At 46.8% G+C, this 17,789-nt stretch overlaps 1 protein-coding gene across 3 annotated transcripts in view; it reads left to right on the top strand.

Moving 5' to 3' along the window:
- Positions 1 to 17,789, top strand: part of LOC146859990 (tetratricopeptide repeat protein 24-like) — a 355,993-nt gene that overhangs the window by 188,093 nt on the left and 150,111 nt on the right. For all 3 annotated transcript variants that reach the window (XM_085646308.1, XM_085646309.1, XM_085646310.1), the window contains one exon: positions 15,845 to 15,985. In XM_085646308.1, the coding sequence (XP_085502434.1) occupies positions 15,845 to 15,985 (141 nt within the window). The remainder of the gene's footprint in view (positions 1 to 15,844; positions 15,986 to 17,789) is intronic.

Below are 17,789 nucleotides of genomic sequence, written 5' to 3'. Positions count from 1 at the left end.
TTTGTCGTCGCACTTGTCATCCTTCCCCTCCTGCCCCTCAGTCTTGTCTGTCTGGACCCCCGCCCCTACTAATTGCTTTTCCCCAGCCTCTTTGCCCCCGCCTGCAGGCACCGCAGGTGTGTTAGCTGGCTCTCCTGCCTCCTGCACCACCCCTTCACCCACGCCCACCAACCGGCAAGCCTTTTTTTGTCCCCCCCTAGGGCCCACATCCCGAGCGGCCCACCAATCACCCTCACCTGACAGATTCGTGGGCAACTCCCGGTCCTTGCCTCGGGCGTCAACCGTCTTCTGGCTCGCCATCCTGTTCTTGCTGGTGCTCGCTTGTGGCACCTGTAAAACACCAATCTTCCCAGTTGCCGCCCCTGATGGGCCCGCTATCATCCGCATCCATTCCACCTCTTCAAGCACTAACCCTTCTTCCAACTCTTCGCTCTCAGCATCGTAGTCCAATTGCACTTCCAGATCCACTTCATCAGGCGCACACAACACTTCACGTACCGCTCTCTTCACACCTTTCCCTGTCATACCAGACACACCACTGCCCGCCGCCGCTGATGCGCACTCCCTCGATGAGGGCAGGCCGCCGCGGACCCCCCTACTGCTTCCGGCCAGCGTCTCGGAGCTGTTGTGGGCCCCGCCGACCCCCCGCATGTCTACCAGCCTCTACAGCTGGCTTGAGCCCCCCCCAGGCTGCTCCAACCTGAGGAGGCCCCAGCGCCATCAGGTCTCTGTGCCGTCGCGGCCGTCCCTAACCCCGTCATGGGGTGCCTCACATCTTCAACCCAGGCCCACTTGCCCCCTGGCCCTTTTGCACCACGACCGGCCTCTGCCTGGAACTCCTCCTCGGGTGGAGGCACGTGGGGTCCCTCCACCCAGATAACCCAGCCAGCTCCTCCCTCCCTGGCAGCGCACATTGCCTGCCATTTCTGCTCTTGTTCCTGAATAATGTGATGCTGGTCCCTGATCCTCTCTTCCAGGGACATATTTCTCCACCTGGGCAATGGTGGTGGGGGGCCCTGACCCACCACTTTTGGCTCACGGGCCGGGATGGCCCAGGAACCATACTCCCTGGAGCACCTGCTGGGTAACTGCACGGGGGGTGGCCACAACCCCCCTCCCACAGCACGGGGGGCCCTCCCCCCACTGCAAGTGAGGTCGACAGGCACATCATCCCCTTGCCCCTCCTCACCCTCTAGCGATTCGCTGCCAGATAAAACCAGGACAAAGTCATCCCCCTTCGGCTCTCCCCACTCCTTCCCCTCCCCTTCTTCCTCTTCACTCTCCTCCGGTGCCTCAGGTCCAACCATTGCCTGGGCCTGCTCCCTGAATAGCTGCCCCCTCTCCCACCCTGGCGCGCACACCGGCACGGCTTCAGCAGCCACGTGCCGTCACCCAGGGAATCCCTCCCCCTTTTCCTCCGCCCCCAGCGAAGAGCTGGGAGCGGCCTCGTCTGCAATTAAGCGTACAGGCAGGCTCCTGCGCTGGCACCCGTGCTTCGCTGGCTCAATCCCAGTCATCCCCCTCCCTCTTCCAGATGTACCTTTCTTGGGCGGTGGTGGCTCTTCCTGACACACCACCACCGCCGCGGCCACACCAGCTGATGCGGACCTCGGGGCGCGGGTCAATCCGACCCACACCTGCTCCAAGACCCCGGGCTGCAAGAGATCTGCTCTCCTTGCTCGACCCAGGACCTGCAGCGCGGCCTGGACTGCTGCCGCATCGGGCAACGCCATCACAGCCAGACGGTGAGTCGTCTGACAACGGGGGGGCACAGAAGGGTGCTGGGCTGTATGTGGGTGATCTGTTCTTAGCAAATATCAACCACCTAAGCTGCCCGCTGCTACACGTCCACACAATCGACCGATTGGGCCTAAATCAAACTATTCCTTCCGCTTAACCTCCCTGAACTAAGCTCCCAAAAATCTCTAGACCCTTCCCTAATGGCGCTGGGTGCAGGAAGAGGCTGAAATCTCCTCCCCTGCACCCTATAACACCTTGCTCTAAACCCTACCCCTAGTCCAACCCCTTGACCCCACCCTACCTTGTCCTTCCTGTGCAGCGTGAACACCCCGGCAGAAGGCAGCCTGGATTTCTGCAACCACAATGCACATCAGGCACGTTGCCACTAGATGGCGTCTTACATAAATTTAGTCCACGTCTGCCTAATGGGCTGTCAGGGAGCTGAGAGTCAGATACAGCCATGGGTATAAATATCTCCAGGACCGAACAGGTCTTAAAAATGTATAGCCATAGTAGTGGAGTGATAACAAAGGAAAGCAAGACCAGCGCTCCAATAAAAACAGACAGTGCCACCATAACTAACGAAACGAAAATGCAGTGAAAACATACGCAGGTATGGTATGAAAAAGACTGCACGTGTACAGTATAAAAGGCCTTTATTGGCAGAGCCCTCACACTGTGGAAGCACAGTGTGTGTGGAAGCAACAGCACATTAGTTTAGCAGGTTAACGGTACTACTCCCTGTGGACCACCTATATGTATATGCACCTCACCCTTGGGGCAGTCATGGCCAGAGGCTTTAAATAAAAGGGAGAAGACCACTTGTGGTCTCAATCCGACACTGTTATGCTGAGTACAGGCTGAATGTCTATGGGACCCAGGAGTGGGGCCTACTACACGTGGATCCCCGGGACAACACGCAGCGTCAAGCCGAAGCCTCAAGGTGAGTAGCGGCCGGCCTAGGCCCTGCCCAGAGCGCAAGCAAGCACGTGCAGCCTGATTACTCTTCGGCCGGAGAAGAGCCAGCACACGGCCCAATTAGTCCAGAGCAACAATCACACGCTAGTCCCACATCTGCATACCACCTCACGACCGCCATCAAGCACTGGTACCTGTAACAAAAAGAATACAACTATAAATACAGTTAAAAAAGGGGGGAATAAAAAGTTTGATACCTGACAATGTATAAAACCCATCAACAGACAGAAGGATGACGCACCCTGCAAGTGCTTGTTGTTGCAGCCGTCCATCGAGTTCTTTGGGTATGTCTTTAACCAAGACGGGATACAGGTCGACCCCCGCAAGTCACAGATGATCAAGCAGGCGCCAGCACCTACCACCGTCCCTGAAGTGAGAAGCTTCCTAGAGATGGCTACATAATGCGAAGGGTTTATCCCCAGCCTGGGGATCCCTCACGAAGGCCGACTCACAGTGGACATGGGGCCAGCGTGAAGAGGATGTGGTCCAGAAAATCAAGTTGCGTGTTGCCCCGGGGTTCTGGCTGCTTCCTCTCACTCAACCTCCGCTTGACGAGGAGGGAGGGGTGTCAGCCACTGCGCTTTTGGCCTCATGGGGCTTGTAGAGTTCGCCTGGGTGCCGCGGTGCTGTGCACAGCAGTGAGGAAGAGTGCTGGGTCCAACCCTCCTGATCCTGCGCCAACCGAACATCAGCCTTGATGACATATTAATCCTGGTGCGATCGCATGACCTGTCTGCGGCCTGGGATAACAAAATTGATCTGGCTATCACACAGGCCCCACAAAAGCCAGCAAACATCAAGACCGCATGAGCCAATGCCATTCGTACCATAGGCAAGGAAATGTGGCCAAAGGAAGAAGACCCCAGTCGGGTAAGTCAAAGTGCGGGTATAGTGGCCACGACGAGCACCCAGCCAGTGACTGCCCAGTCCAAGGCTGCACCTGTTCAAAATGCATAAACCAGAACCACTCTGCGGCAGTTGCAGAAAGAAGCTCAGGTTCATGGGCCCCAATGAGAACAGGTTGCGGTCAAAGATGGTGCCCCAACTATCCTTTACCAACATAACGCACCCAAACGAGACAAAGGTCCCGGTGAGACAAAATCGCCGCTAGGAAGATTCGTTCCTAGAAGAAGAAGATGAAGAAGAGACATTCCTCATCTCATTCTCAATAAAATGCCGCAGGAGGCCATGGGACATGTGCGCCATTCAAGTTGCACGGTCAGAAGTACAAGCAATCATCCGCCTCCAGCCCAAGCCTCAACTAGTGCCATCCTACACGATGATCTTTGCATATGGGAGTCACACACCTCTACTCTTCTGTAGAGGAATGTCAGTATCAATACGGTCAGAAGATCAGGAGATCACAACAACATTTATTTTTGGGAGATTTATATAGTGCAAACTTGACCCACAGGTATTGAGTATCAAAGCGCTTTACATGAGCACCAGTTGTGTTACACAAGGACACATTTGTTTTTGTTAGGCATGGGGAGATTAACTGATTTTCCCAGAATCACAGGATGTTGAGCGTCATTGCCAAGACTCGAGCCCGGTTCCCCAGATTTGAGATCGACCGCCCTAGCCGTTAGGCCACATCCTCTCCACAACCATTCCACATTGTCGACTAAGAAGCAGACACGCTAATCTGCAGCCACACAGCAGAGGATTTCGGCTTCGTTTCCTTTACCAAGAGAGTGAGATCACACCAAATCGATGATCTGCTAGACCAGTCTCCTGAATTGTCCAGAGGGCTCGGCTGTCTCCACCAGTGAAGCTACACAATGACGCGGGGTTAGGTGGTATAGTTCATAGGATATAGGCACCAAAAGGTGGTTTCACCAGATTTTTACAAGATGGGTTTCTGTGTAGTAACGGTGCTGTGGGGTTGGGGAGAACCACCTGCCTCCCTAGGTTTTTGTGGCAAAAGCAACAAGATACAATAATTGTAGAGACCCTAGCACACGTAATATTCAAATATGGTTCTTTTTCAAAGTTTTTCACATAAAAACAGTAGATCAATCAGTCAAGTTCTTTATCTTTTTTTCTTTAATCAAGCTTCAGGTTTCCGGTGAGTAAAACGTTCTTTAGCCAACACGTGTTTCGTCGCCTCAGTATTTTTGTACATGCGACTTGTTCACGGCTAGGTAGGAAAACAATATGATAACTTGTATTACATTTTAAATGCATCCATTTGTCTTTTTTACAAAAAAACAAATGTGCTACCAGGGGAGAGTAGGTGCGTGCATAAGAAAGAGTGAAAATACAATTCTGTTTTTAAACCAGAGCGACAGAATTTCCCATGATCAAGGGTTAGCTCCTCATCAACCTCCCCAGATCGAGAGATGGGCCATCCAACTGCAACACTAATGGATGGAAGTCGTCTACCGTCCAGGGGCGAAGAACACTGCCGATTTCTTATCTTGACATCTGGTGCCCGCTGACCAGCATGACAGCCAGGAAGGAGTGTAAGACTATGTAAATGTAAATGTAAATGTAAATGTTGTAGACTTGTAAAGCGCACAGCTGCCCCAGCAACGGGGCGTCCCGGCGCTGTAGACCGCTGGGGAACCCGTCCTGGCTATCCCTGTGAGATGGTCCCTTTCTGGGTATCTCCAAGGTGAAACCAGGCATCCCCGGCGTCTGTGGGGGGCCGTTGTAGAGATGAGGCAAGCTTAATGCCCAGCGTTGCCGAGTGTGTTCCTGGTTAGAGTAGGTACCGAGGTGAGAATTATCGAGTACGTTTTGACCCTGGTCCACGATGTCAGGTTGGTCTCAGATGCCGCTTGCCCCCGAGCTCTATGGCTGGAAGACATCAAGGAAGCCGCATAGACAGACCCCGTCATCGTTAAGGTGCGAGGGGCTTTTCAAAGTCGCACCTGGCGAGACTTGCTTCGGGATGCCAATGATTGGCCAAGTGAAGAGAGAGAAAATCTGATGAAGATGTGGTAGTTGTCGGATGAATTCATCACTACTCCACATGGAATCCTCCCGCGGGGGTCCTGCATAATAGTGCCAGATTTTCTGAGGGACCATGCTGCACTACTTTCACATGGGAGACACCAAGATGCCACAAAGATGAAAATAATAATGAGAGGGAGAGGGTATGGTTCCCTTGACTACAAGAAATGGCTAAAGATGTCGTTCGCAGATGCCCAGTGTGCCAACTAACGATAGCGCCAGAGAGATCGACACCGGTTATCACTGAAGATACCTTTGTGACCTCGTGGTCCAAACCAAGTATGGACTTCGGAAGCTTCCCAGACGGGCAAACCACCCTAGTGATAGAGGATGCCTACTCGAAGTATCCCATTGTGGAGGTGATAGATTTACTTGCATTTATCCATGTAGCCCCAGTTCTCGAGGTGTGTTCAATCTTTGGTCTACCAACCGATACCAAAAGTGACATGGACCACCTTTTCACGTTGCAGAATTTGGGGACTTCCTCAACCGACTTTAAATACAACACCATCGCATCACCCCCCAATGGCCACAAGCTAATGGCGAGGTCGAAAGATTCATACACACAATTAACAAATCCCTTCACATCGCCACTGCTGAGCAAATAAACCCTGAACGCCACCTAAAATGATTCGTGAGAGAATACAGGAGTACCCCCCGCTGCACAACCCACCAGGCCCCAAGGACCCTAATGTTCAATGGACCCTGACTTGACCTGATTCCCACATGTCCAGGGTGGACACCACCGCCTCACAATGTTCAAGGGACCCAAGTCCGTTGAGAGCAGCGCAACTCACTCGCCAGCCAAACCCAGCGAGCTAGAACTGATCACTCCTACCCAGTGACCACATAATCATCAAGAACCGCAAGCCTGGATGGAATTTTAGGACACCATCTAAGCCTGGGAACTGGACCATTATCAGAAGTGACAGAACCATGGTGGCGGCCAGCAAAGGGCAGGAAGTAGTTTCAAGGAACATATCATCATGGTTAAAAAGGGTGGAGAGCTCACCCCAGCACGCCTCTCACTGCCTGTCTGAGCACGGAGAAGATGACTTAGCGGGTGTTGAGCCAGCGGACCAGGGCCCTTCGGGTCCCACAGAGAACTGGCAGTCTACCTCATCGGTACAACCTGTGACCCAATACACAGCCCAGCCAGCGGGTCAAAGACTTTGCCTGTCAAATAAAATAAACTTTGACTTTTTAAACCAAGTTCAATTCAATTCAATCTTTCTTTATTCGGCATTTCAGAAAAAAGCCATAAAAGATACTGTTAAAACATATACATTATAAAATTCATCACATAAAAACAGTAAATTTAAAATCGTCTACTTCATCGACATGGGTATTAGCAGCATTTTCCATCTGGTGGGTTAAAATGACAGTGCAAAAGAATAACATATTTAAAAGGGTATGATGTAATCATTTTGGCCATAGATCAAATAAATTAAAAATTACCCTAAGTTCGGTCTATGTCGCATAATATTCTGTAAGAGGTTAGAGACAATGTAAACCACCTCTTCCCCCTCAAGTAACTGTAAGAATAATAGAGCCGGGCGGCATGTAAGAACGCCCCTGCGCTTTAATAGGGGGATTAATAAATTCCTCCGTTGGTGCATGTAATATTTACAAAAAAGAATAGTGTGGAGTGTAGACTGGGATGATGTCCCATCACAGGGACAGGGTGGCAATATTTTGTCCCAGTTATTCTTAAACGGAAAAGTCACCAGACGATAAAAGAGGTTCAGTCTAAACCTGACTAAAAGGAACAATTCATAGGGAGCTATGCTATATGTCAGGTAGGGCTGAATACCAAATACCGACTAGACTAATAAACAATGTCTGGTTGTTTGTTTCATAACCTCTAAGTTAAGTCTGAGCTCTTCAAGATGATTGAGGCAAAGTTTATAAAAAACCTTTCTTGTTAATTGTTGGATCTTGGTCGGGTCTTTATAATATTTTTCTAGCCCAAGATCAGTTAAAAACTTTTTGACATAGACTAACCACCTGGATCTGTATGCATTGTCTAAGCCCTTACAATCTTGGATAATTTGCTGCGTAAGGACTGTTTGTTCAGATGTCCAAATCCTGTGCCATAATAACAGAGGCTGGATTCTCACCAAGTCTATCACGTATGGGAGACCCAATTCTACGTGGCAGGGATAGTTGGCGGCTGTGGTGGGTAAGGCAAGAAGATATTTCAGAAAGCCATTCTCTACCAATTGGATAGGGGTAGCCACTGCGTGGCCCCATACGCCTGCTCCGTATAGAGCTACTGAAAGGCATTTGACTTTATACATTTTAATCATCTCTGCGGGCGCTTTTTTCCCTATTTTCCTTGAAAAATTTGTGAGTGCAGAGGTAGTTCTTGCAAATTGCAATTTCCTCACTTCAACAGCCGGTTTCCAGCTAAGTTTTTCGTCAATCATGACGCCGAGATAGGGATACTTATCGGTAGTTGACAATCTTTCGTTGTTCAGATAGATAGGCCTAGTTTTATTTTTCCTTCCAACACCTGCCTTCATGACGAAAGTTTTCCCAACATTAATTTTAAGATCTAGGCTGGCCATGAATGAAGCATAACTGCTTAGGGCCTTCTGTAATTCGATAGGTGTACGAGCTAATATCACAGCGTCGTCAGCGTACAAGAGGGCTGGCACAGGGCGGTTTGCTACCATAGGAAGGTCCTGAGCCCCTTTCAACATCTCCCTCTCCAAGCCATTTGTATAGAGGGTGAATAGAAATGGGGCCAGGACGCATCCCTGCCTCACACCCTTTTCCACCCCAAACGACGCTGTGAGTTCCCCACTGATGCCAAACCTTACTCTGGCTGATGCGTCAGCATACAGTTCCCTAATATAGGTTACTACAGTTTGTTCCACCCCCAGGTCTAATAGGATGGGCCAGAGTTTGGAATGGCTAACACAGTCGAATGCAGCTGATAGATCTACATAGACCATATATAAAGCTCCAGCTTTTATGTTAACATATTTATCAATTAATAATGACAAATTTAAAGCTTGGTCTATGGTCCCCAAACCTTCGCGGAACCCATATTGTAAATCGGATAGGATGTTGTTTTCCGTGACCCACTCCTGTAAACGATCGAGTAATATCCGACCCATCATTTTTCCTGTGAAATCCAAAAGGGAGATGGGACGGTAACAGGAGGGTGAGTTCCTGTCTCCTTTCTTGAAGATAGGGACTAATATAGATCTCTTCCAGGACTCGGGGATACCGATGGAAGTCAGTGCGTTAAAAACCCTGGCCAAAAAAGGAATCCAGAGCTCAGGATGCGTTTTATAAAAGTCTATGGGGACGCCATCAGGGCCAGGGGCCTTGCCTTTTTTACTTGCATTTAGTGCCCTTTCAACTTGATCGCAAGTGATGGTCATGTCGATAGGGAAAGTCGAGGGCTGGTGTTTAAGAAGATCGTTTTCTCTAGGGGCATTTAATGTTGAGTTAGTCTTAAAGATTTGTGAGAAATGCTCTACCCATTGTCTTTCATCTATGGCAACCTCTATGTTTGGAAGGCTACCCTTATCAGTTAAAAAGGGTGTTTTTACTATCTTCCAAAAGGTGATATTATTATTACTAAGACAGCTCTCATGTAGTTGGTCCCAGAGTTGTCGTTTTAATTCCAATTTCCGTTCCTTGATGACAGTATTATATGCCCTCCTTAGATTGGATATTTCTGCCCTATCCCTGGGCATCTCGTGTAAGGCAAGTTTTAATTTAGTGTGGGCGGTAGTGCACGAGTGATTAAACCAGCCCTGCCTGCTCTTCTTTGAACTGTTCTTTTTTACCATTAGGGCATTTTTTATGGTTTGTATCACTATGCCGAAATTAGTAATGACGTCGTCGTCTGAAACAGTCAGATCCAGACATTTCATTACAGGTAGGTATGCTTCAGTAATCACTATACTAGCTATTTCTACTGGATCAGCTAAAGCCCATTTTAGCGAATAGCCATTTACTCTAGCCAATTCTAAGTTATTTTGATTAAGGACGCTAGGGGTTTTATAGATGGGCCCTGTGAAAATAGAAAAGGTTATACTTAGCGGGTAATGGTCACTCAAAGCTACCTGATGAATATCAAAGGTAGAATCCTTTGATATCAAACCATTAGAGAGGAAAATGAAATCAATCGTCGAGTTGCAACCCCTGCCATGGAAGGTAGGGGCCAGCATCATGTTTCCGTTTGCTGGTTTATTTGCAATTCTCAAGTCTAGGTTAAAGATTATTTCGTTTAGTAGTCTGCCTAAAGTTGAGTGAGAAAAATGTAAGATGGGGTTGTCATCCTCATCATTTAAGCCACACAAAGGGGCATTTGGGGCTGCACAGATAGTCTGATTAAAGTCGCCGCCCCATATGATGGTCACTTCTCTGGTTGATTTCTTGATTATAGATAATATTATGGAGAAAATAGAATTAATTTTCCCCATTGCATCCAGGTCTGATAGATTATTGTAGTAATTAACCAAAAGGAAATGGTCCCTGGAATTTGGTATGAGGCTAAGAAGCTGAAAGTTGGGGTCAAGTTTTATCACCTTTATTTTTTCTAACTTAACCAAGTTTGATATATAAATGGTTAAGCCTCCTTTAGCCCTGCCAAAGTTGGAATGTTCGGCTGGTGAAAAATATGTTCTGTAGCCATCCAGATGGGTCGCTTTTGTAAGCCATGTCTCCTGCAGACACAAAATGTTAAAATCTACTATAAAATCAGTCCAAATATCATTCTCTAATTTGGAGCGTAGACCTGCCACGTTCCAAAACACTGCTGCGATTTTTGGTATGCTACAGTCTTGATCAGAAGTGTTTTTAAGATACGGGGCAAGTGTCAGGGATTCCGATCTTTCGGCCCTTGGCTCCACATCAGTATTTTGGGCTGAACAAGATAACTCCTCAATGACTTGGGCAGTACGGGATAATGGTAAATGGGAAGGATTACTATGTGCTTTCCATTCCTTGTGCCGTAAGAAGTGCCCTGTTTGTGATCTTTTAAGGAGAGTCAGTCAACATCCTCTAACCCTCCAAGAGGAGAAAAGCGGTTAGATGTTAAAATATTAAAATTGGAGGATCTTAGTCTATCCCGTGAAAAAATGTTGGGCTGTATTAAGTTTCTAGCTAGTGACTGTGGATAGAAATAGGTCAGATCATAGGTTCTTATAGAGCTTTGGTTTTGGTCTTGTAGCCAGTTGGTTATGTAGCTGGTTGCTCTATAATCTCTAAAGTTAACAATGATCGCATCACCTTGTGTTTCTTTCGGCTGTGGGCCTACCCAAGTTAGTCTGCGAACATTCAGAATTTCCCCATTAATGTTAGGAGGCAGCGGCCTATTCTGTCTCAGCCAGTACATCACCTTGTTTTTCAGATCATAGTAGCCCTCCTTTTTCCCTGATTCCAGGGGTGGGACTCCTGTTAGGACTACGACGTAGGGAACTGCTTCTGGAGGTAAATGTATATGATTACAATTAAAACCCTCATTAGGTCTCATAGCAGTGTCAGCAAATACGGTGTCTTGTTTTTGTTTTGAATTGCCATTTTTAGTGTTATCAATGTTCTGACCTTGGGCTGTGTCAATATTACTCTTTGTAGCTGGCGGCTGGTGTTTATAAGTTGCTCGATTTGTTAATTTTGTGCTTGTTTCTACAGTTGTTTGGCTTTCTTTTATTGCTAAAGATGAGTTGAGAATAGTGGGACTTTTTGATGGTATAAATGTATTAAGCGATAGGTCTTTAAGTTGGTCACTATTTTTTTGTGTCAACTTCTCTAATGAGTCTAGTTGTTTAGACAGACCCTTTATTCTTTCCAATACAGGAAGGACGAGAGATTTGACTAATGTTTCTAATCGACCTATAAGTTCGTTAATAATTACATCGTAACTACAGGTGCTTATTTGAGAGTCGGAATCGTTTGTGTGTTTAGCGTGGGGAGGGTGGTCAGCAACTTTATGCCCTGTTTTGTTAGATTTACTAATTGTGTTACCATTCTTCAACCCTCTCTTTCTTTTTTTGGGAGGGGGGGGGCAATAGTAGTGGTAATTCTTGTGCCCTTCTTCTGCTTAGGGTTTGTGTCAGTAAGCCTGGGGGGTGATGCGACTATCGATATGCAGTCAGAAGAAAGGTTCGGTGGGATTTGGCAGCCGGTGATAGTGAATGGATATGAGATTGTGTCAAAGGTATGGACTCAGATCTAAGTGAAGGAATCCTAAACTCGCTAGGAGTATCATGTGTTAGGCAGGGAACAGGAGTTGTGGGATTCGGAGAAACTGCTAGTTGAATTGGTCCAAGGGAGGAACATTATTATTATTATTATTATTTATTTTGAGCATATTCAGCCGATAGGCGTCTCTCTACCATAGCGATCTCCTGTTCGAGGACTGAAGCAGCTCTAGTGATGAAGTTGTCCAAAGTGCCACGCACAGAACCTCCCAGTGAAGCTCTACTCTTCATGCTACGTGTTGTCATTTTAGATAGTTTAATTGGTCAGCTCTGAATTGTGCTTGTCTCAATACTGATACAAGTAATCATACAGCGTGAATAATCAGATACAGCGCACTTGGAGTAGAGTAGGCACAATTTAAAAAGACAGTCAGAGTCTACCTTTCGTCGCTTTTTCCACTCACAGAGGGGGGGCCCAGCCCAGCCGCAAACAGCCCCGGACGGCCACAGACGGCCCGCCCTTTGCCCGGGCTTAGCCCGCGCGCGGTCCCGCGACGCGGGAGTCGCGATGGTGTAATATACGCCTTCTGGCGGGAAAAAGGCAAGGCGACTCCCCTGGCGCTGGGAATGATGGGGAGTGTAGTCCCGTCCCCGCTCTGCGGCCGCTGATGGTGTTTGGCGGCGGCGGGGGACGGAGAGACAGCAGGGAACAAAGGGCAACGATGCAGGGCAACAAATCCACTCGTCAGTTCACAAATGTTACTAGCAGCCCGCTCTGCCGCAGTCGCGATGGTGTAATATACGCCTTCTGGCGGGAAAACGGCAAGGCGACTCCCCTGGTGCTGGGAATGATGGGGAGTGTAGTCCCGTCCCCGCTCTGCGGCCGCTGATGGTGTTTGGCGGCGGCGGGGGACGGAGAGACAGCAGGGAACAAAGGGCAACGATGCAGGGCAACAAATCCACTCGTCAGTTCACAAATGTTACTAGCGAGGTCGAAAGATTCATACACACAATTAACAAATCCCTTCACATCGCCACTGCTGAGCAAATAAACCCTGAACGCCACCTAAAATGATTCGTGAGAGAATACAGGAGTACCCCCCGCTGCACAACCCACCAGGCCCCAAGGACCCTAATGTTCAATGGACCCTGACTTGACCTGATTCCCACATGTCCAGGGTGGACACCACCGCCTCACAATGTTCAAGGGACCCAAGTCCGTTGAGAGCAGCGCAACTCACTCGCCAGCCAAACCCAGCGAGCTAGAACTGATCACTCCTACCCAGTGACCACATAATCATCAAGAACCGCAAGCCTGGATGGAATTTTAGGACACCATCTAAGCCTGGGAACTGGACCATTATCAGAAGTGACAGAACCATGGTGGCGGCCAGCAAAGGGCAGGAAGTAGTTTCAAGGAACATATCATCATGGTTAAAAAGGGTGTAGAGCTCACCCCAGCACGCCTCTCACTGCCTGTCTGAGCACGGAGAAGATGACTTAGCGGGTGTTGAGCCAGCGGACCAGGGCCCTTCGGGTCCCACAGAGAACTGGCAGTCTACCTCATCGGTACAACCTGTGACCCAATACACAGCCCAGCCAGCGGGTCAAAGACTTTGCCTGTCAAATAAAATAAACTTTGACTTTTTAAACCAAGTTAGGGAGGGATGTAGCAGGTTATCGGCCCAGCCTCCTGTGGACCAGGCATGGCCAGAGGCTTTAAATAAAAGGGAGAAGACCACTTGTGGTCTCACTCCGATACTATAATGCTGAGTACAGACTGAATGTCTATGGGACCAGTGGTCCGGGTCTACTACACATGGGGCGCTGGTAGGCATCTATGCATCCCATCACAATTAGGTCAAACTTAAAGATTGGGAAATCACAGAGAATGTGGAGAGTGGAGAATGGAAGTGGAAGTGGAAAGAAAAAACGTAAGCATGTGGGAAAGCGAAAAAAGAAAAGGAAATACTACAACAAGCGTCAAAGTACACTGTCACACACCTCCCTTCCAAGAAAAAAAAGCAAAAGGTTCACACAAAATTACAATGTAATCCTCATACTTTTTAGAAACAAAAAACGCAAAATGTCCACACAAAATTACAATGTAACCCTCATACTTTTTAGACATTTGAATTGCCCATATTCACTACAGCTTTTAGACTCAGATTCTCCATAGCTATGAGAAGTGCTTGAGTGAACAACAGTTAGAGTGCAGTGGCGTACAGTGGTGTAAGGTAGAGTGGCGTAAAGTCCAGTGGCATAGAGTGGTACAGAATAGAGTGAGGCATAGTGCAGAGGCATAGAGTAGAGTGGTGCCAAGAAGAGCAGAGTGGTATGGAGTGCAGTGGCATAGAGTAGAGTGATACCGAGAAGAGCAGAGTGGTATAGAGTGCATTGCATTAGAGTAGTGTGGTGTAGAGTAGCGTGGTGCAGAGTAGAGTGCAGAGGCATAGAGTAGAGTTGTGCAGAGTTGTGCAGTGGCATAGAATAGAGTGATGCATATTAGAGTACAATGGGAGGGAAAAGAAGCAACATGGAAGGTGGACGGGTGGGAGGGTATAGAAGCTATATGGATGGGGATGTGGGAGACGGGCTGAAAACATAAGCACTCATATGGAGTGCTTGTACATAAAAAAAAGTAGCTCCAAAAATGGGAGCGCTTGGTCCATGCTCCAGGGGAGCTCCAAACACAAGGGGCCTGATTCACAAAGGTAAACTAAGTTTACGATTGTTTGTTGTTCCTAAAAGTATACTAGTATTAGTATCTTTATGACTGCAGACTCTTCACATATTAACAGAGAGGACGTTCATGCAGAGAAGAGTGGAGTGGCATAGAGTGTCATGGAGTGGCATTGAGTGGAGTGGTATGGAGGAAATAGAGTGGAGTGGAGTAGAGTGAAAGGGCGTAGAGTGGAGTGGCACAGAGAAGAGTTTTGTAGAGTGCAGTGCCATAGAGTGGAGTAGAGTGTTGTAGACTTGAGTGGCGTAGAGTAGAGTGGAGTGTTATAGAGTGGAATGGCATAAAGTACCATAGAGTGGAGTGGCGTTCAGTGGAGTGTAGTAAAGTGGCATGGTGTGGTGTAGAGTAGAGTGTAATAGAGTGGTATAGAGTGGAGTAGAGTGTTGTAGAGTGCATTGGCATAGAGTGGAGTACAGTGAGGTATAATGGAGGGGCATAGAGTGTTGTAGAGTGGAGTAGAGTGATGTAGAATGAAGTTTCATAGAGTGGTGGAGAGTGGAGTGAAGTGTCATGGAGTGGAGAGGAGTGGAGCAAAGTAGAGTGGCATAGTATAGAGTTGAGTAAAGTGCTGTGTGGTGGAATGTCATAAAGTGTCATCCAAGCCTTCACTGTCTTCCACACCTTTGGTCCTATGCACAGCAGCCCAGTTGTTAAGTGGCAACAGATAATAAGATCACATTACTACGCATCAAATTGATATCCATTGGCTGCAGCTGGAGTCGAGGATTTCATTTGAAAAGTCTCTGTGTAAGCTGTATAAACTTAGAAAGCATTCCCTCTGAAAATCCCCTGCACCTTCGTGGTTCACTAAAGCTAGAGGATAAACATTGAACAAGAAACAATAGATCCTGGCTATTACTGAATTTTGCCTTGGATTCTATGGGCCAAAACTTTGAAACATGTTTTTACTTGAATTGCTGCTAACTTGTGTAATCTACTTCCAAAAACTTCAGACTTTTTCCTTCACTCCTCTGTTTTCACAAGCGTGTGAACACACATGGTTGATATCCTTTTGCTTTTATCCCCACAATGATTTGCTAAACTTTGTTAATGCCATCTTTCCTGCTCAGAGTTTTCTTCTACTTTTTTGCTCTTCAGTTTTGTTACCCAGATGTTCCTTTTAGCCAGATCCCAGATACATAAATACTGTTACACCTTATGAACAACATCTCAGTTGATCACAGACATATCTGCAAATTTTCTATGACTAGGAGGTAATAAAAAGATTCTGATGGAACAAATGTCATTTTGTTTTGTGCAGGTCACACCACTCACTGGAGTCAGACAATCCAGGCAATGAAAAGAGAGACAGAGAACCTAGTAATGGAAATCTGAACATTACAACAGAGCTCATAACTTCTACACCTAATGTCAGTGGCAGAAGAGAACCAGAAATCCCAAGGTATACACTAAAGCTTGCTACATAAAGTCATTTCATTAAAATTTGTGTCAGACCCTTGTTTGAAGTGAAAAATCACGGGGCTTGAGTCCAGAGTTGGACTCAAGTCCTGAGCCCCCTGTTGTTCGTTTTCTCCCTTGTTTTTGTACTCTACTGGCTAAGTAGGACACAGGATTGTGTCCCATTTTATGTAATGTTTTGTATGATTGTATCTAAAGCCTACAAGTAAATATCAGACCTCTATCCGGCTGGACAAGTCCACTAAATATAGCTATGATTGAGTCTATATTAATTTTTTTGGTTTCCATTTCACTTTCTGGGGACCACTGTTGTTGAAAACAATTGACTCCCAAGGTCTCTGGTCGACTTTTTGGGGGTTCCCTTGTTGTTGCAGAATACATAATTATATGCTACATAATTACACTGCACTCAATGCAACATGCACTCCAAATACCACTCAGTGTCACATAAATACACACCACATAATTACACTCTACTTAATACAACATACACTCCACACAATACCACTCAGTGCCACATAATGATATGCTACATAATTACACTGCACTCAATGCAACATACACTCCAAATAATACCACTCAGTGCCAAATAATTACACGCCACATAATTACACTCTACTGAATCCAACATACACTCCACACAATATCACTCGGTGCCACTTAATTATATGCTACATAATTACACTGCTCTCAATGCAACATACACTCCAAATAATACCACTCAGTGCCACATAATTACACGCCACATATTTACACTCTACTGAATACAACATACACTCCCCATCATACCACTCAGTGCCACATAATTACACGCCACATAATTACACTCTATTAAATGCAACATAAATACACTCCACATTATAAAACTGTGCCACATAATTACACGCCACATAATTATACTGTACTCAATGCAACATAAATGCACTCCACATAATACCACTCAGTGTGACATAGTTACACGCCACATAATTACACTCTACTCAATGCAACAAATACACCCCACATACCACTCAGTACCACATAATTACAAGCCACATCATTACACTCTACTCAATGCAACATAAATACACTCCACAAAATACCACTCAGTGCGACATAGTTACACGCCACATAATGACACTCTACTCAATGCAACAGAAATGCACTCCACATACCACTCAGTACCACATAATTACACGCCACATAATTACTCTCTACTCAATGCAACATAAATACACTCCACATAATACTACTCAGTGCCACATACATACACTGTACTCAGTGGAACATAAATACACTCCACATAAATGCACTCTATACCACATACCACCAATCAACATAAATGCACTCCACACCATGACACAATTTCACTAAGCATAATTTCACTCAACACCACAGTTCCAGGCCACACAATTCAACTCCACACATTTCCAATACACACCGCAAAATTACACACCAAACAACATATTTCAACTCCACAATCCACAACGTACCTCCAATTCACACCATATAGTGTCTCCAACTGAGCACCAAACATCATTCGCCACCACCATTTTGCATCAGCGCACCACCTAAGCATCAAGTCAGTCTGCCCTTGGAATCTGGCACCTATTGATTCTCCCCTAGTGTCCGTCCGCTGCTCGTGTTCTAATTAAATTACTGTTTTCCAACCCCCACTCCTCCGTTATTTATGTCCCGCTCCCCCATAACACAAATGTTTTTTATAACAAACAAGCATGAGAACAGGCACGAAGAAGTTGTCAGCAGTGCAAGTACAAAAAAAGTAGAAGATATTTTTTATGTTAAAA

The sequence above is a fragment of the Triturus cristatus genome, chromosome 3_1, assembly GCF_964204655.1.
Source record: "Triturus cristatus chromosome 3_1, aTriCri1.1, whole genome shotgun sequence".
Classification (NCBI taxonomy): Eukaryota; Metazoa; Chordata; class Amphibia; order Caudata; family Salamandridae; genus Triturus; species Triturus cristatus.
The sequence above is the reverse complement of the archived record's forward strand: the minus strand, read 5'-3'. Positions and strand labels throughout refer to the sequence as shown.